The sequence below is a fragment of the Lygodium microphyllum genome, chromosome 4 (assembly GCF_053477565.2).
Source record: "Lygodium microphyllum isolate KBCC chromosome 4, Lygodium_microphyllum_v1.1.10, whole genome shotgun sequence".
Lineage (NCBI taxonomy): Eukaryota > Viridiplantae > Streptophyta > Polypodiopsida > Schizaeales > Lygodiaceae > Lygodium > Lygodium microphyllum.
In genome coordinates this window covers 71,883,804-71,910,594 of record NC_141138.1, presented here as the reverse complement: position 1 = coordinate 71,910,594, position 26,791 = coordinate 71,883,804, and the positions used below count along the sequence as shown (strand labels likewise).

Genomic DNA, 26,791 nt, shown 5'->3' with positions numbered 1-26,791 from the left:
AAACAACCAAAGGAAGCATCAAGCTGATACAAAATAGATACATATTAAACACAGCACAATGCTCACCCTACCCCCTGACAAAACCAAGGCATGACATCCACAAGGAGTAGGCCTAGCATAATCTGATAGAAGGTCTGAAGCTAGTCATTGACCAACTGCTCCAACACGGCCAAACTAAAAGAACTGTCTAAGAGGTTGCCCTAAGTGGTGGTCTGAACTACCTACCTAACTAAGGACAACACAACTAGGATCTCCTACTAGGCGAGGACTCCTATAGCCTGATCAAGAAGTATTTTCTTGTAGCACATTTCCTCTTTTAGGGTTTTTATTTTCCATACTCGGGCATGTAAAAAGGAGGGAGCTGAGCGTAGCGACCCAAGGAGAGCAGGGCATCGGCCTCAGGTCCTGTCTCGGTACCCAAGAACCTACCAAGCCCTCGCAAGGTGACACTTAATCCTTTTTTGATGCTCACTTTTATTTTAGCTCCAACCTTCCTTAATTTCTTCTTTTCCAGCAAGATGCCACCCCTAGGAAGACAAGGCATCGGCCCCGGGTTTGACTCGTCCCCAGGAACCTACCAAGCCCTCGCAAGGCGATGATCAACTACTCACAAATTTTCCTTTCTTTTCTTTTCTACTTGTATAGAGGTTAGAACCCCTTTTTACACACCTTTGTATATATTTATTTTCTTTGAGATATTCAAGGTTTCTTTTCCTTTATCATCATTATTTTCTTTTGCAAGCCTCTCTAACTGCCTCACAGCTAACAAGAACTACTAGAATGGCCGCCTAGCAGGCTAGCAGAATAGGGTCACTAGAACTCCCTTCTAAAACAGGTATTTCGATGCCTGGCAATGTCTTTATAGGAGGCAACGACTACTCAGACCTCCCAAAAATATACCGAACCTAAACCTCGGGACGTCATGCCTTGGACGCCGGTCCCCAACAAGAAACGAAAAACCCCTTAACAAGTACACAAACACATATAGCATAAAAACCACAGTACTCATAAAAGAAAGACATCACCTGGACAGGTCCACGAGAAGCTTCCATGCAACAAAATGTTCCTTCCAAGCTCTTCTTCCAAACCTGTCTAGCACAAAACTAAAACAAGAAACCATTAACCGCACCTGCACTAAACAAACAACTGGCCCTCTTGGCCTAATGAAATAAAGCACTTCACCACAAAACTTAATCGGCCCTCTTGGCCTAACGAAATAAAACATTCAAAACCTCGCAAAACAGGCCCTCTTGGCCTAACGAGATCAAACAGAATAACACCTACACATCCTTCCCTGAAATTGTACAGATATACAATAATAAGCTCCTTTCCAAGGAGGAAAAACAGGCTGGTAGCCCTAAACTAAATGCATAAGGTTATGACCCATCCCTCCTGCATATATAGCAAGAGGCGTACGCATAATATGTTGTCTAATCAACCTATGGGTCCAAGATAATAACGGTAGATTGGTCGCGGCTACTCTTTGCATCACCCATATCAACCATTGTCTGCCATATATTGCATGCTCTGATAACATTCCCCACAAGCGACCAGGTCCTGTTTCATCATTGATAACAATATCCAAACTAGGACCACAATTGAAGAAGAGGTCTTCCTCATAAGCAAGATTTGCCAATGAATCTGCAAACTGATTCCAATAACGTGGAATCAGCTAAAAAGACACTCTCTCAAACTCTTCAAGTAGGATTATTGCAGTTCGATGATACATACAAGGAATGGGATCCCGCACTGTGTATGTCCCATCTAGCTGATTCAGGATCAATTGGGAATCCCCTTTTACTAACAACCGACGAAAACCACCTTGTTTGGCAATATGCAATCCCATAATCAAGGCTTTATACTCTGCCATATTGTTAGTGAATCCTAACCCGAGATAAGCAGCTAACTTCATCGTAACTCTTCGTCGGGGATCTCGGATTACTACTCCAACACTCCCTTTTTTATTAGGGCCCCTGGACGCTCCGTCAAAATATAATGTATACGTCCACAATGGGTTTACACAGCCTGCCATCACGAACTCCTCTATTCGTAATTATGGTAATCAAAGTTTAGCATGTTGAGAGGATGAACTGACGGCTCCATCCCACCTTCTTCATTAAACTCAACAGGGATACTCGTCAACAGTCGTAAGAAGTGATGGTAGAAGACTTTGATCTCCCACACAAAGGTTCCGTCTTCTTGCTCAATCACATTGTATCCTTTGCTCCACCAGATAAGTTTCCCCTGATGGTATCTCTGCTCCAGATATGGGTGCTCCAAGTAAGGGATTAACCGACCCATCAACTAGCTTTAAGCTGTTTTGCAGGTCTCAAATCATCCCCAGTATGGACCTGCAATGCATTTCTCTATATTAGCATACTTAGAAATAATAAGGTTTAATCTTATTAAGATTAACCTTATTTTTAAACTCTACTCCATGTAGATCAACTAACAGGGCCGTAGACCTATTTTTCCGGAGCCTAACAATCTTGTAGGGACCATCCCATTTAGGTTCCAGCTTCCCTGGAAACAGCTCCCTACGCACATCATAATAGAGGACTAATTGCCCTTTTTTAAAGGTATACTTATTTGCTCTAAGGTCATGCAACTGCTTCATCCGACGCTTGGATACCTCCTGATGTAGTAAGCTCTGCAACTTCAGCTCATTCAGGTGGGCTATGGTCGTGAAACGTTCAAAAAGGGAATCCTTATCTCCCAAGGAGTGGTTAATTGCAAACTGTATGGTTGGCAATTCAATTTCGAGGGGTAACACACACTCTTCCCCATAAACCAATTTAAATGGAGTATGGCCGGTAGCTCGCTTGAACGTTGTATTGTACGCCCATACTGCCACATACAACTTCCTGTTCGAGTCTCGTTTCTTCTCAGAGACTATTTTACACAAGATACCCACAAGCTGTTTAGTAGTGCTTTCAACTTGCCCATTTGCTTGCGGATTATAAGGAGTCGTTTTATTATGCTTGATTTGTCAAGCCTCAGTCAGGCTTTTGATCACCTTATTCAGAAAATGGGTTCCACGGTCCGACACTAATTCCCTCGGTGGACCAAAACGGCAGATAATCTGCCTACTGAACTGACCACATGGCCCAACAATAGCCCATAAGGTACTCCAAAGACACACTTCCGTGGGTTAAGAGCGATACAAAATTGTCTGCAGTGCTCAAAGCAGTTTCTTAAGATAATCAACATCCTTTCCCTTATAGTGGCTGCCCCCAGGTCATCAATAAATACTTTCGACTCATCTGGGGAGATGTCACCAAAGGTCTTGTCCGCTGTTTATTGCCATGATCCAGGTGCATTGCATAAACCAAAGGCCATCACATGGTATGAAAAAGTACCAAAGACAGTAATAAAAGTTGTTTTCAACTTGTCTTCTTCTGCAATTGCCATCTGTTATATCCCGCAAAGCAATCCATAAACGAATATATCTCCCTACCCGCTAATTGATCCAAAATCTGGTCAATAAACGGCAACGGGTAGTAATCCTTAACTGTTTGCTTATTCAGCTCTCTAAAATCCACACATAATCAGATCTGGTTGTTTTTCTTCTTCCTGATAACAACTGGTGAACACCATTATGTGCGCTGAACAGGGAAGATCAAACCAGCTTTCCTTAACTTCTGTAACTCTTCAAAAAGCCCGTCCCTCAATTCAAAAGGCATATGCCTTACTTTTTGACGCACAGGACGACTGCCTTCTTTTACAGGAATGGTATGAATAGCCAGGCTGGGAGGAATGCCTCTCAGCTCAACATAAGTCCAAGCAAAAATATCGTGGAATTCTTGAATCAGGGACACAAAGTCCTCCCTTTCTGCTGAACTGAGCATGGAACCTAATTTAATTGGCCGCGAATCATTCGGCGTGCCAAGGTCTAACTCAATCACATCCGCATCTCTTATCCTATCTTGAGGCTTTATCGGCTCATTTAGAGTTATCTGATAGATATCCTCTGTAGTGGACCCCTCCTTAGATTCAAATGTTTTTGAAAACTATTTTCACTAACCATGGTTTACCAAAAGTTATTATTTCTGATCGTGATTCTAGACTTTCCATATCAGTTTATTACGACCTTTTAGAGGCCAATTACCTGTATACCCTATCTATGTTGATGTGTAGAGCAAGCAGCGGTGGCAGTGGGAAGCATTGGAGGATAGCGTGTACTCAAATTATCGTCAATTTTTGATGGGCGCGTATCTTAGGCATGGCGCTTATATTTTATCGCGCTTATTTATTAAAGCGCTTCATATTTATTTATTATTATTTGTATGCGCATGGGCTCACGATTTAAATATTTGTATTAAACATTGTATTTGGGTACCGTCTGACTTCTTGGGTGCCCATTAGCTTTAATTCTTTATTGGCACAAACGAAAACTCAAAAGCTAAAGCATGCTATTTTGTAATTTGGGCTATTATTTGAGCTTGAAGATGAATAATATATAAAATACATGCTTTGTGGAGCGCTCACACAAGGCATGGGGGGAGATTGCACCCAATCGGTCTCTTGTTCATGTCATGCAAGCTTTCTTCATTGGTTTTTGGTGTAAAAAGTAGAGTTCTTTTGTTCTTGGGGACCTTCTGATGCTCACTACACGCGCATATGGCGACGGATCTGTGTACCAAGTTGTCATTTACTCTGACCATGAGTAGCATACAACTAGCTAGGAACCTAGTGTCCATGCTAGGATAAAACATATTGAGGTGCACTACCACTTTGTGAAAGAGAAGGTACTTGTAGGAGAGATTGACTCGGTATATGTCAACACACAAGATTAGATAGCTGAAATTTTCACAAAGGCACTAGGTGCAGAGAGAAGCTTTAAAAGTTTCAAGGCTTACTTGGAGTTGCAAAGTTACAGTTGAGCTTAAGGGAGAGTGTTGAGATGGCAAGCTCAACAGGTTTGGATATTGATGATGGACCACTTGGGTAGATCGGTCCACAAGTCTATACTTAGTATTTTGGTGGTCATTATGATCCTCACATAGCTACTAATCTATCACTTATTATATTTAGTTTGCTACACATATCTATAGCTGCCATAGTTATAGCGCTAGTTGATTAGTATAGTTAGTTATGCATTGTTTGATTTAGCATCTCACTTTCCTCTATATTGTATCTTAGACATCCCTTTTCTCCAACATGGGCTTGTCCTTGGGAGATATACTAAGGTAATCCTCCTTCTCAGGTTCCGCAGAAACATTCACAAGTATTTTCCCATACACTTTACCCATCCTCTCGTAGTTGATGGGACCAAGTGATGCCGCTTTCCTCTTGTAAACTTCGTCTTCAGTTTTCAAGACCTCTTGCATTTTTTCTTTCAAGATAGACTCCTGCTGACTGGCATCCCTTGTAGAGTAAAGGTGAGTGACATCCTCGACCTTTGGCTTTTTCCCTTTCCTAGACAATTTCGGGGGAATGTTAAGGATGTCATAGGCTTTTTGATTGGTGGAAGGCAAGGGCCTCAACACTTTATCGAACCTATACCTGATTCTGCTGATCATGCTAAAATCTTTATTCATTTTGGTAATTCTATGAGCATGTGCAGCGGCAATGTAAGCATCGTTCATGAAATCAATGAGAAAATCTTCTGCCGCCTCTTGTAGAGCAAGAATTGCTGAGAGTTGCCACTTCTTATGAAGACCACTCTAGACAATCTGTCAGAGATTTCTGTTACAACTCTTATGAAAGCAGCCTTTGGAATCACGTGCTCTGTGGCTTTCTGGGCTTTTCTAATCTCACTGAAACACCTCTGCATGTAGAAGAACCGAGACTTTCTCTTTTTCTTTTGTGGCTTGGGAGACTCACTGGCTGCAGCAGAAGTAGGCTCGGGTGCAATTGGAGGGGATGAATCCTTCACAAGGGAAGCCTCACCCTTAGCTTCTTCAACTTCAGGAGAAGAAAAATTCTTTGCAGTGGAATGCTTTGACTCCATGGAAGATGCCTGCCAACACCTGGTGTAGGGGGATCTTTGTGGCAATATCCTCTGGGGCCTCTAATGGCCCAGCCTCAGCAATATTTGAAGGGAGTTCCTCCTCAGATTCATCAATTTGTAACTTCCTTCTACCCCTAGTGTTCTTCCTATCTACATAAACTTTTCTTGTAGTTTGCGTTGTCCTTGCCATGCAGAGGAGGAAACAACATTGATACGGCGCCAGGAGAAACAAACACGGAAGATGGATCTGAGCGTTCGCGCCGTATCAGAGACGAGCACAATAGATGCGAAAGCAAAGAACTCCAATGCCTGCAAAAGCCAGCCCGATATGACGCGAGAGGGCAATAACGTGGACCACCAAAAGACGCCCTCGCTCTATATCGAACAAGGGGCCATGAAACGGCGCGATAGGAGAAAATCGGGAAAGACGTAGAAGCACCCTCGCTCTGTATCGGGCGAGGGCAACTGATACAATGCGACAAGAGAGGAATACAATAGGCGTAAAAGTGGGATCGCTCCGTATCGCGTAAGCATGGCCTGAGAGCTCGAGAGAATGTAAAGTGTACACGTAAGCAAAAGGGTCCCTTATATACCCTCGTCAACCATGCCACGTGTCGTGACACGTGTCTCGCATTAATTGTGCCACGTGTCTATCTAACGTCTATATGCCACGTGTCGACTAACGATCGGGCCACGTGTCGCTTTGCCACGTGCCTTGTTGACGTGTCTCATCCCACGTGTTGTTTGCTACGTGTCGCAACTCGGGCTTGCCACGTGTCGCACCCTGATTTTTCCACATGTTTGCCAGCCACGTGCCGCATCACGGTAGTGCCACGTGTCTTGGCCCAACGGCTAGTTGCACGTGGCTGGCATGTGGTTGCCACATGGATGCCATGTGTCGATGCCCAATGGCTAGTGCCATGTGGCATAATTGCATGCCCTATATAAGGAGGTGTCGGTCATGTACGGCTTTTTTGGCTGCCTTTTTGGACTTCTTCGTTCGTCTCCCGATACGGCGTGAGGGCGAGTGTTCATTTTTTTCAGGTTTGCCTTCTCGCGTCATTTCAGGCGTAGCCTTCTTCTTGTCTCGATTTGTCGCGGCCTTTTGCTTTCCCAGATTCTCGTTTGTTTCCGTTCCCCTTTGAATGTTTGTTGTTGTACTTTTCACCATACGGCGTGAGTAGCAACATACGTCTTTAACATTTACGTCTCAAAGTGTCGTATCGTGTAGGCCTTGCAAATATGTCTAAACCCAGAGATTTTTAGGGCTCCAAGATTCTACCAGGGAGTAGGAAAAGGAGAAGGCTTTCTATAGGCTCAAGGGCTTCAACATGTGATGAGCCTGTGCATTTTGTTTCTTCCCCATGCTCCACCACCAGTGTCAGAATGCCAAGGACATCTCTAGGGAAGGGAAATTTTGCAATGAGAGTTCTTGGAGTATCAGAGCTTATTGATGTCACTCCATCAGAGAGGCTTCTTGACTTTATCCTTCAGAATGGCATGGATCTCTCTTTCTATGGAGTTGTTAAGAATGTCTTTAATCCTGATTGGGATCTTGATAATGTTTTGTAATATTGTAAAAAATATTTTTTGGAGGACTTTTTGGAGTTTGAAAATCTAGCAGGTCCTGCTATTGAAGTTGATACAAAGGAATATGTCCATGTTCCTATTGGGTCAACAGGCAATGAAAATTCAGTGTTTACTAGGAGGTGTGGTGCCCACTCTCTGGACAGGTTTTATGCAAGAGACATATTGTGCTCCACTCATTCCAAGAACTACAAGATTATGTCAAAGTCTGCTACTTTTATTGTTTTCACCCTTGTCAAATATCCTATGAAAGCTGATGAGCAATAGTTAGAAGGAGAAAAGTCTGCTAGCTTTTGTATGTTAGATGACTTGGTAGATGAAAAGGAAACAGAGGAGGTTGTAGATGTAGATTTTGAGGCTTCTATTGTTAAGAAGCTGGATGTTGCTCAGTTCAAAGCTGAGACCATCATTGAGGAGAGCCAAGGAAATGCAAACCCTGCAATTGATGAGAGTTCTCACTATACTGTTCCTTCTCTACCATCTATACCTTTCAAGGAGAAGGAGTACATATTACTGTCCGATATTCAAAAACTTTTCAATCTTAAGGAAGATTATTGTCTGGCCATTATTGCAGAGCCTTCTGATGCTGCAAATGGGATAGTTGACATAGATAATGAATCAAAGGAAGAGATACTCAACTTGATACCGAAACTGGAGATGATAAGTTTATTGATGCTGGTGAAGCCCTCTCTCTTTGTTTTGACAAGGCAAAAGATGCTGAGAAAGAGTTAAGTATTACTGATGAGGAGTTCGATCGCATGCAAAGCCAACTTGGGATCTCCAATTTTGGAAGAGAGGAGTCTGAGTACGTTAAAGAATTGATAAATACCAACAAGACATCATCAATAAATTTATTGAATCCAGTTAAATTGTAGTATGATGAAAACCAAGTGGTAAGATTATTTCGAATTTGCTTTTACACATTGGTAGGTTTGAGTTCCACGCTCATTTGGTATGGGTGTTATTTGTAGTTGGAGATTGCTGATTCAGATAACTTCTTGGGATGTGGCAAAGGATCGAGAGCTGGTGGTAGTACATTGAAAGACATTGCACTTGGCCACTACTTAGCTAGGATTGATCCTAATTCATTTTTGGTACTTCATAGTAGTTTCTCAGAGGATGTAGCATGGCCCATACTTTGTACTAAAGCTCTTACAAGGCTTCTAGGTTTCTCATGATTACAATATAATGCCCACAAAGTAATGTTTTTGGAAAAGACTGCAGCAATTAGGATTTTTGGCTACGGTCCAGGTTACTCTACTTCTAGAGCAAGATACTTTTTGGCCTTCACATCCTACGCATTGGCTGCAAACCAAATTGATGTAAAATCCATAGCTAGCTACAAGAGAAGAAAATTTCTATGTTATAGAGGAAAGATCCCTAAGGAGGAAGAGAATGTGAGAGCTTTGGAAAGCTAGCTTGTATATATTCTATCTTATATATAAAAATGTGACTGCTCATGTGTCATTGCCATATTTTATCTGCATTCTTTGAAGTTGTCATCGAAAAAACCAATTGAATAGCTCCTCCAAAGCATTGCTTTTTGTAACTCCTCCCCCATGCCTTGTGCTTCGAAAATAACTTGTGTGTGCTTGATAGTGGGATTTTTCCATGGCTTGGCTACTATAAGTTGCTAAGGGGCCGTGCTCCTCCACAAAGTAAGGCCCATGAATATGAAGAATATGCTGCAAAATACAAAGTAACACTCATTTTATACCAATTGAAAAACCTATCAAAATAAACCCATATTAAATAATTGTTACTTTACCAGATAAAAAGTGATATCTTTTTCTCCCCATGCCTCTTTTATCGCTTGAATAAGATTTGTGATTGATCTTTTGAACTCTTCCGCATATGTATATGTTGTCTTATGTTGCCTGAGGAGTTTTAGAAAAACATCAAGGTGTATCCAAACCTCCATTCTAAGAAACACAAGCCTGGGCATGCTTGCAACATTTGTGGTGATCTCACATAGCTCTCTCCAATACTCCCAAGCCGCATTCACCTGCTTTCCTGAATGGTTTCCTAAGAATCATCTAGCTTTTGAGCCTCCCATAGAGACATCGGCCAAGATATCTCTTGTTTTTCCTGAAAGTGTTGGATCCTTTCTCAAGTGAACTTGGCCTCCATGAAATCCCATTTTTGATAGTAATGCCTCACATTTATCAATACACTCATCTGATAAAGATAATGGCTTAATGGAATATGCGTAGTCAAGATGCAACCTAAGAAGCTTATCGACTATTCTAATCTCTGCATGCAAAGTACAAATATGAACATTCTTAAGAGAGATTGAGAGAATGGGATCCCAAATGTCTTCTATGTTTTTAAATTTAGTCAAATCTATAGAGTCTCTATTTGGGGCTCTTTTTATTGGTCGCAAACTACTCCAATCTTTAGATCCAACACTTTCCATGCAATAAATGCAAGGATATTTTGCATTTGCACCATTACATATTCCAAGCATACATTTGATAGTTTTTAAATCAGCACTCATATGCCATTTCACATTAAAATTACCGGCCCCATCAACTACCAACATTTCGCCTTCACTTTGAGACTTAATGATATTTGGAATATCTATATGGTTGAACAACCATTTCAACGTTTGATGATTTTCAATTGGTACCTGGGCTGCACCAATCCACCAAATCTCCATCTCGGATTGGATCTTATGCAATGGAGCTTGGCCCTCACCATTGCTGTGGTCCAATGCCATGTTCATGAGGCAAATGCTAGCTCTTTCCATCTTCTGTCCCTTTTGAATCTGTGCTTTATCCAACTTCAAGGCAAACTTTAGAACGCCATAAATTTCTTCTACTGTGATTTTATACATGTGAACCATTGCAATTTGCACCTTTTTTAGATCAACCCATATATTGTTAAACGCATTGTGGCAATTCTTGTAGTCGAAACTGCAAGGGCTCGGGGCAATCCAAATGCAGTTACCCTATTGCGTCTAAGATTTTTAAACCATAATCCAGAGATAGCATGATAACCTTTCAGACTTATACCCACAGTATCACACATCTCTACAATTTCATCTGCTTTTATCGTGCCTTTTAAGTCCTTCACTAACTCTTTGAGAGTTGGACCTCTCAAATCCGCATTTGGGTGACTTAGGAATCCTCAAAATATCTTTCTTATTCATGGTTTCCTTCAAAAGTTCGATTCTTTCCTCATTCTCTCGAATATTGATGCCTAATATGTTAGAGACATATTTCTTTGTAAGATTTAGTATCCTTTTCTTTGCTCTCTTACACAAGTTGGTTATATTTTTTAATGGTCTCTTCCTCTCTCTAAATCCTACTGGAGTTTCCCTCAAGCATGTTAGCTTATCCTGCAATGACTTGTTAACATTTTTCAAAACATCAATCTGACTTGTCAACTCTAAAATATTTGTTTGTGCAGTTTCTAGTGCTTTTTCATTTCGTGCATTTGAGCTATATATGTGTAAGATGCAGAGTATAACCTCATACAGTAGCCAAGCATCCCATTGTAACCTTCTCCAACATATCTTATATAGTCATGGACATTGAAAAAAGGAGGTGGTTTACCTGTAGAAGGATCCCTAGGATAAATATTTCCGTCCACCCACAAATCTATATGCTTCATTCCTTGTGTTCGCAACTTGTTGGCTTCGATCTCATCTATCAATACTCGATGATGTATACTTCTCCAAGATGTGTAAATCGGATCTAGTTGAACAATTAGCTTGTATTTACGTGTGCTTGTGCTTGTGTTATTTGAAGAGGTATTGCTAGACATTTTAGCAAATGAACCGAGCAAGAATCTCACAGTGATAGGAAGCAAGTGCAACAAAAAGAATGGCGAAAGAGAATAGTGTGTAGAAAGAAAATGCGGGAGCAAACAAATGTGATTTTCGTGCAAAAATCTCAAAAATACAAAATCTCTCAAGTTCAAGACAAAAATGGTCGAAAAGGTGACCCCTGACTTGGATTAAAAGATGAGGACAATTAATGGCCGACCTCTTCAATGAACCAAATATTCTCTCATTAATCACATCTGGACAACCAAATTTAGAGGTTTCATTCTTCCTAAATCTCAACTAATTAGCAACTTAATCACTTTCTTACAAGTGCCTTTTTTGAAGCCTTCTTGGCCCTAATGGGATTCAAGATGTTTTTGGAGAGTATATCCATATAGAAGGATCTATGCCCTATGAAAAACATAAAACAAAGGCCTTTTTTGAATACAACACATTTAATAATATTTAGATTGATCTTAAAAGAGTCCAGATTGCAATGGTCCATATGTATAAATTTAATGCCCAAGAATGTGGTGGTATTTTCAAGTTCACACTAAAATTGGATGAAGCACATATTCAAAAGGGACAAAACATAGAAAGAGTCAGCATCTGTATCATGAACATGGCATTGGATTACAGTACTGGTAGGAGGCAAGAACAATAGTTTAAGATACAATCCGAGATGGAGGTTTGATTGATTGGTACGGCCCAAGTACCAACAAAAAGTCATGAAATCTTGAAATGGTTTTTCTCTCATATAGGTATTCCTGATATTATAAAGTCTCAAAGTGAAGGTGAAATGTTGGTAGTCAATGGTGTTGGTAGTTTTAATGTTGAATGGCATATGAGTGGTGACTTAAAAAGTATCAAATGTATGCTTGGATTAAGTAATGGGGCCAATGAAAAATATCCTTGTATTTATTACATGGAGAGTTTGGGATCTAAAGAATGGAGTACTTTGCAGCTAGCAAGAAGAGCCCCGACTCGGAACTCTATACATTTGAGCAAGTTTGAAAACGTGGATGGCTTGTGGGATCATATTCTCTCAATCTCTCTAAGGAATATTCATATTTGTATATTACATGCGGAGATTAGAATAATTGATAAGTTGCTTAGATTGCATCTTGACTATGCATATTCAATAAAACCAGTATCTTTGTCAGATGACTACATAATAAATGTAAGGCTTTACTGTCAAAAATGGGTTTTCATGGAGGTCAAGTTCACTTGAGAAAGGATCCAATAGCCTCTAGGAAAACAAGAGAGGTCTTAACAGATGTTTCTATGGGGGGTGCAAAAGCTAGATGATTTCTAAGAAATCATACTGGTAAACAAATGAATGCATTGTGGGAGTGCTGGAGAGATTTGTGTGTAATCACAACAAATGTGGCTAGCACACCACGAATTGTATTCCTATGAATGGAGGTTTGGAGACATGTTGACATATTTTTAAAAATTCTTAGGGAACAAAAGATAACATCTAACTATTCGGAAGAGTACAAACGTTCAATTTGTGAATCTTGTTTAAGCAATTAAGGAAGCTTGGGGAGAAAATGATATTGCTTTCTACTTGGTAAGATAGACATAAATTTGAACCTTTCTACTTTGAAAAAAAGGTTTAATGATTTAAACTGATTATTTATTGTTGGGTTGTCACATCATATTCTTCTTGTTCATGGGCCTTATTTTGTGGAAGAGCAAGGTCCCCTAGCAACTTACAGTAGCCAAGGTATGGAGAAATCTCACTACCAAGCACGTATATGTTTCATTCGGAGCACTTGACATGCAGGAGGAGCAACAAAAACCAATGCCCTTTAGGAGTTATTCAATTGGTTTTTTCAAAGACAACTTCAAAGATCGAGAACGCATTGTACTGTAAACCTGAGTATCCAAGAATCCTTGTAAGTGATTTAACATAGACAATTGGCCATGAGGCCTCCTTTGAAAAAGTGCTATGCAAAACCAACAGAATATTGGGATCAATCTTCGATATATAATGCCCAAGTGCAACATCCTTCAGGGAACTACCACCAACTCTCAATCCTTTGGCTCTTCCCAAGAAATTATCCTCATCTGCAATCTCCAATTGTAAAAGCAATAGTCAGAATGAAAAAAATGAAAAGATATATGTGGTTCCACAAAAACAAAACAATGCATTACCATTTGATTTTCATCACTCTCAAGTTTTCTTGGATTCCATAAGCTAATTGATGTCTCCTTGGTATCCTTGAGCTCCTTTACATATTCTGACTCCTCCCTTCCGAAATTGGAGATTCCAAGCTTCTCTTGAAATTGGTCAAACTCTTTCTCAGCAGCATGTAACTCTCTCTCAGAATCTTTAACCTTGCTTAAACATAGGGAAAAAGCATTTGATGCATCTACAAACTTATCATCAGACATTTGAGTGTCTAATTTAAGTAAGTCCTCCTTGGACTCATTTTCAACATACACTATGCCTTTTGCATCTATAGATGCCTCTGCAACTACCAAGCAATAATCTTCTCTCAAATTGAAAAGAATTTGGAGATTAGACAATAATATGTACTCGTCTTTGATTGGGAAAGTAGGCAAAGATGGAGCGATAAGGCTTGAAGGAGTGTTAGATGGCTCATCAACCTCTATAGTGATCTCTTCAATTACTGTCTATGCTCTAAATTGAGCAACATCCAGGTCCTTTGCAACTAATGCTTCCATATGGGTATCTAGTTGCTCCTCAACACCAACTTCATCTACAATCTCTTTAAGAAGGCAACAACTAGATAATTTTGAGGTTTCTTTATGCTTTTCATCAGATCTTAGAGGGTATTTCACAAGGGAAAATACAATGAATACATTAGATTTAAGCATAAGCTTGCATTTTTATGGGTGTAAATAGCATAACTCAGGTGCATAAAATCTATCAAGAAAATGATAACCACATTTCTTGGTAAACAAGGACTTCTCAATGCCTGACCTTCCAACTAGGGTGTGAACATACTCCTTGGAATCCAACTGAACAATAGGATATGCCAACTCTTCAAACTCTGCCAAATGTTCCTTGATAAAGTCATTTGAGAAATTAAGAACTTGATCAATGTCCCACCCTAGATTGAAAATCTTCCTAGCTGTTGGATAGAAACCAATGTCAATATTGTTTTCTATGAGAAAATCCAAAAGCTTCTCCGAGGCTGTGACATCTATAATTTGAGACAGCCCTAGGATCCTCACAAGAGACTTTGAAGCCTTTCCCTTCTTTGGATTCTTGCTTGAACCTTTAGTTGTCACAAACATATGAGATGCTATTGAAACATCTGAGGAAACTAACTCCTTTGTCATTGTAGGCTCAAGGACTCTTTTCCTCTTCATAGATGTGGAGGTAGACATGTGTGACATCTCTGTACCAGACATCTTCTTGAGATTCAATAGCTCTAGATTGCTTGACTATACAATGCGAATATCAAGGTATAAGCCTCTTGAAGTGATGCACTCGCTCAGTATTGGATTAATTAGGAATACGACGCAAATAGGAGCCTTTTGGAATCTCCAAACCCCAATATCGCACCGTTTTCATGAGATTAGGACGAGTTAGGAATAGAACGAGCTAGGAATACGACGTGATATTATTGTGCTTGCGGTGAGGATGACCTTGACAGAGGGGGGTGACGGAGTATGGACAAAGGAGGCGACATGGTGTCGGTGATGAACAAGGAGACGGAGGGATGATGTAGGGGTTGACGGAGGGGGTGACGGAGATGGTGTCGGAGACGTTGGATGCACGAGGAAATGGAGAAGAAAAGTGCGTGAAAAAAATTGGGTGGCCTTAAATAGGTGCAAGGGGGGAACAAGGAACATTTGAGAGACCCTAATCAAATGGCCAATGAGAAAATGACACGTGGAGATCATCACCCACGAGTATATAAGATCTTCTCAATTGGCGCAAACGCGATTTCACATGTTACATCACGATTGCCATTCGTCCTACAGTTTTGACGTATCCGACCAACAGAGGTGTCGTAGTCCAACATGTCCGACTGACAGAGCTGCTCACTTCAATAACTTAAGCAAGAATCTTCATCACATTGTATGGTGCTCAGTTCTCCAAAACAACGCGATATCATACTTCAAAAATTTTGCAACAACCTTCATATCGCATCGTATCGGACTTCACTGCACTGTGGCTGGAGAACTCATGCATTCGGGTTGCATCAGAATCCACCAATACGAAGCGATTAGGGCAAATAAAAAACTCAAATTCGATCTATTACATTGTATTGGTTTAGCCTTTATTACAGTGAGGAGGAGTTCAAGGCTTCCATCTAGTCTCTGTTATGGCGTGATGGGAGTCAGTTGTCTTCATGTTTAGCTTCCTTATCATGCCGTGTGGATTTCAATGGCCAAGACAAAACAAACTGTAAGGAAGGTCTTGGTGAAGAAATCTTCTAAAGAAGGTCCTGAGCTGGAGATAGTTGAAGAAATTGTTGTCCCTGTTACACCAGCTGGTAAAGTTTGTTCAGATGAATCCTTAGAGAATAAGTTATCTGATAAGTTTGAGCCCTCAGCTTCTCCTCACTCTGAGGTTCCCAAGGAAGCCCCTATGAGGAAAAAGAGAAAGTCAATATGGTCTTACATGCATAGATGTTTTGCAGAGATCAAGAAAGCTCAAAAGTCAACTAGTCACCTCATTCCTAAGGTTGCATTTTTTAGACTGGTCAAGGAGATATCTGATAGGTTGTCCTCTATTTCTTCTGTGGATGACCTCAAAAAGAGATGGAAATTGTCTGCCCTACTATGCTTGCAAGAGGTAGCAGAGGATTTTTAATAGATTTTATGAATGATGCTTATATTGCAGCTGCCCATGCACATCGAATTACATTAATGAATAAAGACTTTAGTATGGTTAGCAGACTTAGATATAGGTTTGGCAAGGTTTTGAAGCCTCTTCCATCAACTGATGAAAAGGCATTTGAAATCCTTAATGTTCCACCTAGGAGAAAGCAGAAACAGCCACCAGCACCCAAGATTGAAGAGGTTACCCATTTGTATCCTACAAGGGTTGCAAGTGAGTAGGAGGTTGTCTTAGAGGAGAAAAGGAAAGAGGTAATAGAAAATGAGGATCTGATCTGGCAAAGAAAGATTTTGTCTCTTATCCCAGTGAACTACAAGAGGATGGGCAAAGTGTACGGCCAAATGATCATGAATGTTTCTATTAGTCTCTTGAGAAAGAAGACTACCTCAGCATTTCTCCAGAGGATAAGATCCTATTTGAGAAAAAGGATTCTTAACTAACAGATTCACTAGTTTTTTATTGTTTGAGGTAAGGCCTTTTGCTTCTCTTTATTTATAATGAAATTTTCCAAGGGTCCTTATATTGCACTCATTCTCTTATTCATTCTTTACTTTGTATACAGGGCATATGTTGCTTCTCTTAGCATTAATATTGCCAAGGGTATATTTGTTATTGATCCACTTCTCTCTGTGGATTTGTTTTCAAAATTTGATTCAAATATTGCAAGGCTTTTTAAGGACTTCGAGAGTGTCACAAACCATCATATTTTTTTTCCATATATTGAAAGGTACTTTCTTCAACGTTCTATCTCTTGATGATTTGTCTTTAAGGTTGTTTCTCACTTGTGTTTTGGTTTGCAGAGGACACTGGAGCCTAATCTATATTGACATTCTTGCAAGAGAGGTCATTTTTATGAATTGTCTTTCAGGAATCCATGGCCAATCAAAGATGTATTTTCAATAAACACTCTTTATTTTATCTTTTATTGGATAAAGTTTATAGTATTTGCTAATAAGTTAATATGTGCAATGCTGCTAGACTTGTTACTATCCACTTGGACATCAGCTTTCAAAGCATTGTTGATCCTCATAGACCTTTCAAGTTTTTGCTTCAAGAGGTCCCATTGCAAAATGACGTACATAGTTGTGGCTGGAGAGTGGTTTCAAATGCTTCGAGGATAATAGATTCAAAGTTACTGAATGTAGAGGGGGTGAATGTAAGTTTCCTATGCTTTATCCTTTTTATAGTGAAAGTCTCTTGCTACTTCAAATAACTTGTGTGCTGTGTTATAGTGAAGAAACTACCTTGATTCATATATGTGGTGGATATGGGAGAGGTAGACTAGTTTTAGATAGGGCAATTACACTGGTGGACACAGATTCCCCTCTCCCAGCTAAAAATTCCAAAGGATAAGCAACAACGAAGGGCAAAGGCATGAAAATGGCACCCAAAAAGAAGTCTCCAAGGTCCAAACAAAAGGGGCCCAAAATGAAGGGTATGTGGTGGACAAATCGGATGGCGTAATAACGCGTAGTGAGCGTCAGAAGGTCCCCAAGAACAAAAGAACTCTATTTTTTGCACACAAATCAATGTAGAAAGCTTGCACGACATGAACAAGAGACCAATTGGGTGCAATATCCCCCCATGCCTTGTGTGAGCGCTCCACAAAGCATGTATTTCATATATTAATCATCTTCAAGCTCAAATAATAGCCCAAATTACAAAATAGCACGCTTTAGCTTTTGAGTTTGCTTTTGTGCCAAACAGAAATAAAGCTAATGGGTGCCCAAGAAGTTAGGCGTACCCAAATACAATTTCCAAATACAAATATCTAAATCGTGCGCCCATGCGCATACAAAAATAATAAATAAATATCAAGTGCTTTGATAAGTAAGCGCGACAAAATATAGGCGCCATGCCTAAGGTATGCGCCTATCAAAATATTGATGATAATCTGAATACACGCTATCCTCCAATGCTTTCTACTACCACCGCTGCTATCTCTACACATCAACTGAAGCATTCACAATCGTTAGTAAAATAATACAATTAAATCGACAAAAGAGAATACCTAGCAGTCTTCAGCTACATAAATAAATTGGTTATAAATCAATCCTAACCTTAATTTATCACGATGCCTAAGGTATGCGCCCATCAAAATATCGACGATAATTTGAATACACGCTATCCTCTAATGCTTTTCACTGCCACCGCTGCTATCTCTACACATCAACTGAAGCATTCACAATCGTTAGTAAAATAATACAATTAAACCGACAAAAGTGAATACCTAGCAGTCTTCAGCTACATAAATAAATTGGTTAGAAATCAATCCTAACCTTAATTTATCACGAGTGCGCACTCTAAACTCATAAACGTTATTACTTAAATATGTATTTTACGAAATCACCCACTATGGAATCACCCATGTATACATAAAATTAACAAAATGCCCGAAAAGGATAGGTGTCCCCATCGACTTCTCGCACAAAGAATCCACTTTGTGTATGAGCCCTGGTAATAAAATCTTACGGAATCCACCGTAAAACCTCACGGAATCCACCGTGGCACGGAATGCACCGTGAAATATGCCTCATGGCATCATACCCCCGGGGTGGGATAGCAATTGTCCTCAATTGCTATTAGCTCAATGTGGAGCTAACAGAGTGGGGAAAGCATTTAAGTCTCTAGCATGCATCCATTGGGCCTCTTCAGTAGGATGGTTTTTAAACTTGACCAAATATCTGGAATATCTACGGCCAATTCTAGTGGTCATAAAGTCAGTATCTATAATAGTTTCAGGCTCAAGGATTTAAGTCTCATCATCTAACAAAGGTGGGTTTTCATAGACAGGGTGTACAGGTAATTGGCCTCTAAAAGGGTCGTAGTAAACTAATATGAAAGGTGTTGTGGATTTTCCAATGTGGTGGTAGTTCTAATTTAAATGCATTGTCATTGATTTTGTGTATGATCTTGAATGGTCCATAGAATCTAGGTGCTAATTTCATAACTGGGTGTTTATCTACACTTTGTAATCTACGTTTTTCTATTCGTAACCAAACATAGTCATCAACTTTAAAATTCATGGCCTGTCTTTTCTTATTGGCTTGTTTTGTATATGATTGTTGGGCTTTGGCAATCATATCTTTAACTTCATCAAAAATAGTAGCGTGCATGTTAGCAATATCATCAGCAGTCTGAATTTTATTTGATAATGATGTAATAGGTGTAGGCAATCTATAACCATAAATAACTTCAAATTGTGCTTTCTTTGTAGCTGTGTGTGGTGTATTGTTATATGCAAACTGAAGTAAATGTAGATGTGTATCCCATGTGTGTGGTTTAGAAATAGTGTAAGCACGTAAAAGATCTAAAATAGTACTGTTAGTATCTTCTATTTGACCATTTGTTCTAGGATGAAATGCAGATGAAAAATCAATCTTTGTTCCCAAGTTAGCAAACAAAGTAATCCAAAAATTATTACAAAATCTAGAATCACCATCAGAAATAATAACTTTTGGTAAACCATGATTAGTAAACACAATTTTCAAAAACAATTGAGCTGCTTGAGATGCAGTTAGAGTTTTCTTGCATGGAATGAAATATGCTTGTTTGCTAAACCTGTCTACAACAGTCCAAATCATATCATGGTTAGCTTTAGTGTTAGGTAAACCAGTGATAAAATCCATTGAAATTTGTTCCCATGGTCGTGATGGAATAGATAATGGCATTAGTAAACCATATTGTTTACCATGATGTCTTTTAACTCGTTGACAAACTAAACATTCAGATACAAAGTTAGATACATTAGTGTCCATATGTGGCTAATAAAAATCTTCAGTTAATGTACGCAAAGTAGATATAATACCTCTATGACCATGATATGGAGGACAATGAATCTCATGAAAAACAAAAGATCTAAATGGAACTGTCACACATAATCTCTTTTCATAAAACATGAATCCATTATTGTAAGATTGAATCAATTTGAAATTCTTTCTGTTTAATTTGGTTATGCCTATATGGTGCTTTACATGGTGGTTGTGTACCAGGAATTAAATCTATTTTGTGATCTTCAGGTCATGAAGGTGGTAGTCCAGGTGGTAAATCAGCAGCAAAACAATCTTTAAATTGAGCAAGAAATTGTTTATGTCTAGGATGCATATGTTTTTCTTTAGCTTGAAGTTCATTCACCCAAATTAAATAAGATTTACTACTTTTACATAATGCACGTTTAGCCTGAGTATGAGTAAGCAGTGGAAAATTATTAGAAGCATGTATACCATGCAATATGATTTGTTTTCCTTGAAAATAAATTTTAATTGAATGTGTAGACTAATCTATGTCAGGATTATACTGATGACGCCAAGGCATTCCTAAAATAATGTCACTAGACTGCAAAGGTACAACTAGGAAATTTCTTCGTTCAGTATATTCACCAATTTTAATTTCTAAATTAAGCACCTCTTGTGTTACATTATATCTTGTACCTAGGAATGCAGCTTTAATGCGATAATGTGTAGAAACAGTTTGTAAATTCAATTCTTTAACTAACTTTGCAGAAATAAAGTCATGTGTGCTTCCATCATCATGTAAAATAATATTTTCTTTACCATGCACAAAACATTTCATGGTTAACAAAGAATGTGGAGTTGGCATACCTGGCAAAGTATCCAAAGTAGTACCAATGTCGTCATCATCTTCTGTAAAGTTAGGCATTTCCTCATGTTCTTCTTCTTCCATTGCTCCAAGATAATTGATATGGACAGGTGGCTTTTTTCGATTGACAATTGGCTGCTAGATGTCCAGGTTGATGGCATTTGTAACAAACTATAGGTTTGGCTTTAGATACATTGTTGGTAATGGCAGGAAGTTTAGGAATGTTGGGATTTGGCTGTGAGGATGGCATTAGCTTGAAATTGTTGTGGTCGCTTGTCTCTTCCGCGAATCTTGTCTTCAGTGTCATGAGCCAAGGAAATTGCATCTTCAAGGGTTGTAGGCTTGAACATATTGACTTCAGCATAGTAATATCCAAGTAAGCCAGACATAAACTTGCGTTTGTGAGGCGCTTCAGGTACATCTTCGAGTATGCGTAGTTGCAGTAGGGCATTCCAAAAACGTTCAGTGTATTGGGAAATAGGTTCGCGATCTCTTTGCTATAGAAGATCCCATTGCTTTATGGATTTTTCATGGAAATGAGAAGGAAGGAAATTCTGCAGAAACTTCCTTTGGAAACTCTCCCAGGTAGTGGGACAATCAATGCTCTTGCGAACCACAGTCTACCATAGAGATGCTCGATCAAACAAATGGTTAGTGACACAATTAATTTTGTCTTTCTCAGCATATGTGTCTTCATGAAAGTAATCATCAAACTGACTGATAAATGCAAGTACAGTCTTTCCATCTCGAGATCCATTGAAAGTATGAAATTTGAAGTTTCTTTTACTTATCTTTGTTTCTTTGCGGATGGATTGGGCTTCGAGTGTCGCATCGATGGTATGTCGTATAAGATCTTCGGGTTGCGGTCCATCTTTGTCAGTGGTAGATCGTTGCAGATTGGCCAATTGAACTTGCGAAGCTTGTCGGGCTCTTCATTCTTCATCAAGCTGCATCATAATCAAATCCAATTTTTGTTCCATCGTTGGTTCGGGTAAATCACCTTCAACCATTAAATCGTCCATGTTTTGTTCCGTCATCCTGAAATCCAAAAGACCTCACACTCTCGAAATATGATTAGCAGGATGAGCGTAGCTCAAAGACTTGATTAACCTTTGTGACTTGCAGAACTTGGAGGAGTAAGAGAACTTGGTGAACTTAATGGATTAAAAAGCTTAAGTAACTAAGCTTCAATCTGACTGTCGATGATTTAGGGGGGGCATTTTTTGCACTGATTCTGACGCGCTGAGGTGCCGTGATACTAGATCGTCAAATTTCATGAGTTGAAGCTTTTTAAAGCTTCTTCTTAATCTCACTATTAAGCTTTTTAATCATTGACATTAAGCTTTTAAGCTTTTAGGCTATGGAGTCTTATCTCTGTTTGAAGACGACTTGATGAAGGTGATGTACAAGTGATCCTCTGCCTCCTTAGGCCGGTCCTTCACGATCAGAGGCTGCAGATAGGGGTTCTTGACCACCAGGAAGTCACCGGTATCAACCGTTCGCGATGAAACTGACTATAGAGCTTGATCATTCCAGGAGCTTCGCCTTCGCGCAAGATGGTAAGCGATTGGAAGCTCTCTATCTCAGCTTCGCTCTGATACCACTGGTGCATAGATCGGATGCCGTAATCGCGTGTAGTGAGCGTCAGAATGTCCCCAAGAACAAAAGAACTCTACTTTTTGCACACAAATCAATGTAGAAAGCTTGTACGACATGAACAAGAGACCAATTGGGTGCAATCTCCCCCCATGCCTTGTGTGAGTGCTCCACAAAGCATGTGTTTCATATATTAATCATCTTCAAGCTCAAATAATAGCCCAAATTACAAAATAGCACGCTTTAGCTTTTGAGTTTTCTTTTGTGCCAAATAGAAATAAAGCTAATGGGTGCCCATGAAGTCAGGCGTACCCAAATACAATGTCTAAATACAAATATCTAAATCATGCGCCCATGCGTATACAAAAATAATAAATAAATTTCAAGCGCTTTGATAAATAAGCGTGACAAAATATAGGCGCCATGCCTAAGGTATGCGCCCATCAAAATATTGATGATAATTTGAATACACGCTATCCTCCAATGCTTTCCACTGCCACCGGTGCTATCTCTACACATCAACTGAAGTATTCACAATCGTTAGTAAAATAATACAATTAAACTGACAAAAGTGAATACCTAGCATAAATAAATTGGTTAGAAATCAATCCTAACATTAATTTATCACGAGTGCGCACTCTAAACTCATAAACGTTTATTAATTAAATATGTATTTTGCGGAATCACCCGCTATGGAATCACCCATGTACACATAAAATTAACAAAACGCCCGAAAAGGATAGGCGTTCCCATTGACTTCTCGCACAAAGAATCCACTTTGTGTATGAGCCCCGGTAATAAAATCTTACGAAATCCACTGTAAAACCTCACGGAATCCACCGTGGCACGGAATCCACCGTGAAATATGCCTCCTAGCATCAGCATGCCTAAGCTTTCTCCATTGAAATTTAGTCCATCCCCTCTAAAGCCCAAGGAGAAAAGAGTGCATGAGGCAATTAAGTTCTTTAAGCAACCAAGAAAAACACCTACTACTAAGAGGAAACTAGTGACGACGAATGAAAGTATGGAAGATGAAGCAACTTTTCCAAAGAAAGAGAGAAGTCTTAAGGATGGAGAAGCTATAGATCAAGGAGAAGCTAAAGAACAGCTTGAGGATGGAGAAGCCAAATATCAAAGAGAAGCTAAAGAATAGCCTTATAACTACCAGTTCGCCTATTTGTATTGAAGTAATAGTCCCCGTGTGTATACATCTATAGTGCAATATTCTAACAAAAAATGTAATGATATGTCATTTTGATCTTACCCATGAAAGATGATTTTTTGTTCATAGAATCACTACAAGGATTTGAGCTGGTAGCGATGGCGAGTATCGGTGTCGCTATTTGCGTCGCTTTTTTGCGACACTATTTATGTTGTCATTTGCGTCGCTATTTTGCAACGCAAATAGCGACGGTCCACAGGGAAAAAAGCGGGCCGAAACCGAGCGCGGCTTTATTTCGCGTTTTCGCGTTTTGTGTTTTGAGAGCGAGAGCGAGGGAGAGAGCGACCGTCATGAGAGAAGGAGAGGAAGAAGACTTGCTGCCGCCGCCACCGCCGCCAAGAGAGGAGGAGCCTTCATCGCAAAGAGGAGCCGCCCCACACTCCCCATATCTTAGAGAAAGAGAAAGAGAGGGAGAGGGAGAGGGAGAGGAAGGGGGAGGAAATGAGAGAGGGAGAGAAAGAGAAAGAGAGGGAGAGGGAGAGGGAGAGGGAGAGGGAGAGGGAGAGGGAGGGAGAGTGCATTCTCTCTCTCCCTCTCCCTTTTGCTTGTTTAAGATTTAAATCACTTTCTCTTTTGCTTGTTTAGGAGAGGAAATAAGAGAGAGAGAGAGGGAGAGGGAGAGAGAGGGAGAGGGAGAGAGAGGGAGAGGGAGGGAGAGTGCATTCTCTCTCTCCCTCTCTCTTTTGCTTGTTTAAGGTTTAAATCACTTTCTCTTTTGCTTGTTTAGGAGAGAAAATGAGAGAGAAAAGAGAAAGAGAGGGAGAGGGAGAGGGAGAGAGGGAGAGAAAGAGAAAGAGAGGGAGAGGGAGAGGAAGGGGGAGGAAATGAGAGAGGGAGAGAAAGAGAAAGAGAGGGAGAGGGAGGGAGAGTGCATTCTCTCTCTCCCTCTCCCTTTTTCTTTTGGAGAGTGTTAGGATATATTGTGAGAGGGAGAGGAAATGCGAGAGAAAGAGAGGGAGAGAAAGAGAAAGAGATGTATACTCAAATGGATAGCTTTATGGAGATGTATGTCTACTCAAATGGATAGCTTTTGTCTACTCAAGATGTAGTCCACCTGTGTGTGTATATATTGGAACGATAACATATCCATGATTATGGTAATGGTATGCACTTTGCTTTTTTTATGGGTACCATTACATCGACTCCTTAAGAGGGCTAAAAATTAGTCATACACTTTATAAAGTCTAATTAGTAGATTTAAGATGCACGATAATAGACTTATCGATAATGGTATGCAATGTGCTTTGCCATGGGCCACGTACATTGGTGACTCTTTAAGATGGCTTAAAATTGGTCATATCCTTCATAATGTCCAAGTAGGGGATCTAATTGTGATATGCATAATTCATTGTTTTTGTATTAACTTTAAAGGCATAACAAATTAGTAATCATGCCAACTAGTCAACGGAAGGACTAAAAGAAAATGATACCCTAGCTAATGGTCATTATGGTACTTCATCAAAATGAACCCAAAAGTATTGCTATAGAAGAAGAATCCCTTAAATTGAGCATATGATATTTTATTCAGATGTTATGACTATGAGTAGAATTGATTGAAACAAATTTTATTACTATAGTTGATAAATTTCATAGATGGCATTAATTTTTATACATGGACCTAGGACAAAAAAACCACATTTCTAAGATGCTTTTTGTTGAGACTGATTTATTATTAGACTAAGAGATCCTCAATTATGCTCATAAATGGATTACCTATACTCAAAGCCCTCTAGTGCAGTTGTATAAGTAATCCTAGTAGAGCCCCTCTAAGATACTCAAAGTACATAACTTAGAGACCGTAGCTAGGTATATAAGGTATAATGGTTGTACAAGAAGACACCTCAATAATTGACTGATCACCACTAAATCCCAAAGAAGAATCATGTTCCATCCCCTTCAACTCTATATTCACCTCGTGAAGAACTTCATTAATCATAGCAGTCTTGTCACCAATCTTTTTGTTGCAATGATGAAGTAACATATTCATCACTTTTCCTTTTAGCATCTAAGGCATTATCCAATCTTTTAGTCAAGTCCAAACATTTAGTCTTCGACTCATGAACCTTATGAACCAATGCTTTTTTTTTTTACAATAATAAATAATTATCTACCCGGACAAACAAATCCTTGAGCATGCACTACAACAGAAACGAGGCATAGACGCGCATGTTAGATGCACAAAGTCGGGCGCATCTATTAGTGCGTCTATAAGTGCGTGTAAACATGCGTGTAAATAGATGTGAATTTTGCATCTATATATCCGCGCAAATAGACGCTAATATAGACGCACCAGTAGATGCACAATTATTTAACCACCTAAAATTAGCAATTCACATAATTAAAAAACCAAAGTTAATAATTATTTAACCACCTGAAATTGATTCTTGAGCATGCACATGTGCGCATGATAAAAACCATAGAATTAAGAATACACATTGAATCATTGAATTAAAAAAATAGAGTTAATAATTACTTTTTCATTGCTCTCTAATGAATGGCAGTTTCTCTAGTTTATAAGCCTGATATAAGTAATTAGCGGCAAGCGACAGAAACCTTACAATTAGTAGCAAGCATTGCAATATGTATCTCGTAATTTCTCTACGTACTTGAAGATGATAAAAGATACTTCCTTTTTATTATGGAAAATTCAATTTAGCTTTAAAATTGACTATTGATTCTTGAGTATGCACGTGTGCGCATGATAAAAAGCATAGAATTAGGAATACACATTGAATCAATAAGAAAATTAAGTATGTTATAGTGAATGATCCATCTCATCTTCAATGAGATCAGCCCTTGCTAAACTATCTACTTCTAGGTCTATGTTACCAAGAGGTAACGAAACAAATAAGTCTATCCCACTATCAGATGTGTTGCTATATTGCTCAATAACTTCATCAATATCATCGACAATCACATTATTGTCTTCTTCTGCGTTTCCTTGAACATCCTCGCGAGGTTCATCTTGTACTATATCATGCATATCATCCATTATGGTGTCATCATGTACATCATCATTAATTGTTGGATTGTCATCTGCTATCTCCATGTCGGTAATATTACCATATATTAGTTTTGAACGATTAGATATAGGGATGACATACCACCATCGGTTATTGTTTACCATTGGATGATACACAAACTGTATTTGAAAAACAAAAGCAAAAAACTTAAGTACTTATTATATTGTGTATATGTATCTCATGTATACATATAAAAAAATTAGCCTTTGCATATATA

At 39.3% G+C, this 26,791-nt stretch overlaps 1 protein-coding gene across 1 annotated transcript in view; it reads right to left on the bottom strand.

Annotated features, from left to right (window-relative positions):
• Positions 1-9,158: 9,158 nt before the first annotated feature.
• LOC148037166 (GDSL esterase/lipase At4g10955-like) overlaps positions 9,159-26,791 on the bottom strand; it is a 97,397-nt gene continuing 79,764 nt past the window's right edge. The window contains exon 3 of the mRNA XM_087677251.1: positions 9,159-9,225. Coding sequence (XP_087533377.1) covers positions 9,174-9,225 — 52 coding nt within the window. The 3' untranslated portion in view covers positions 9,159-9,173. The remainder of the gene's footprint in view (positions 9,226-26,791) is intronic.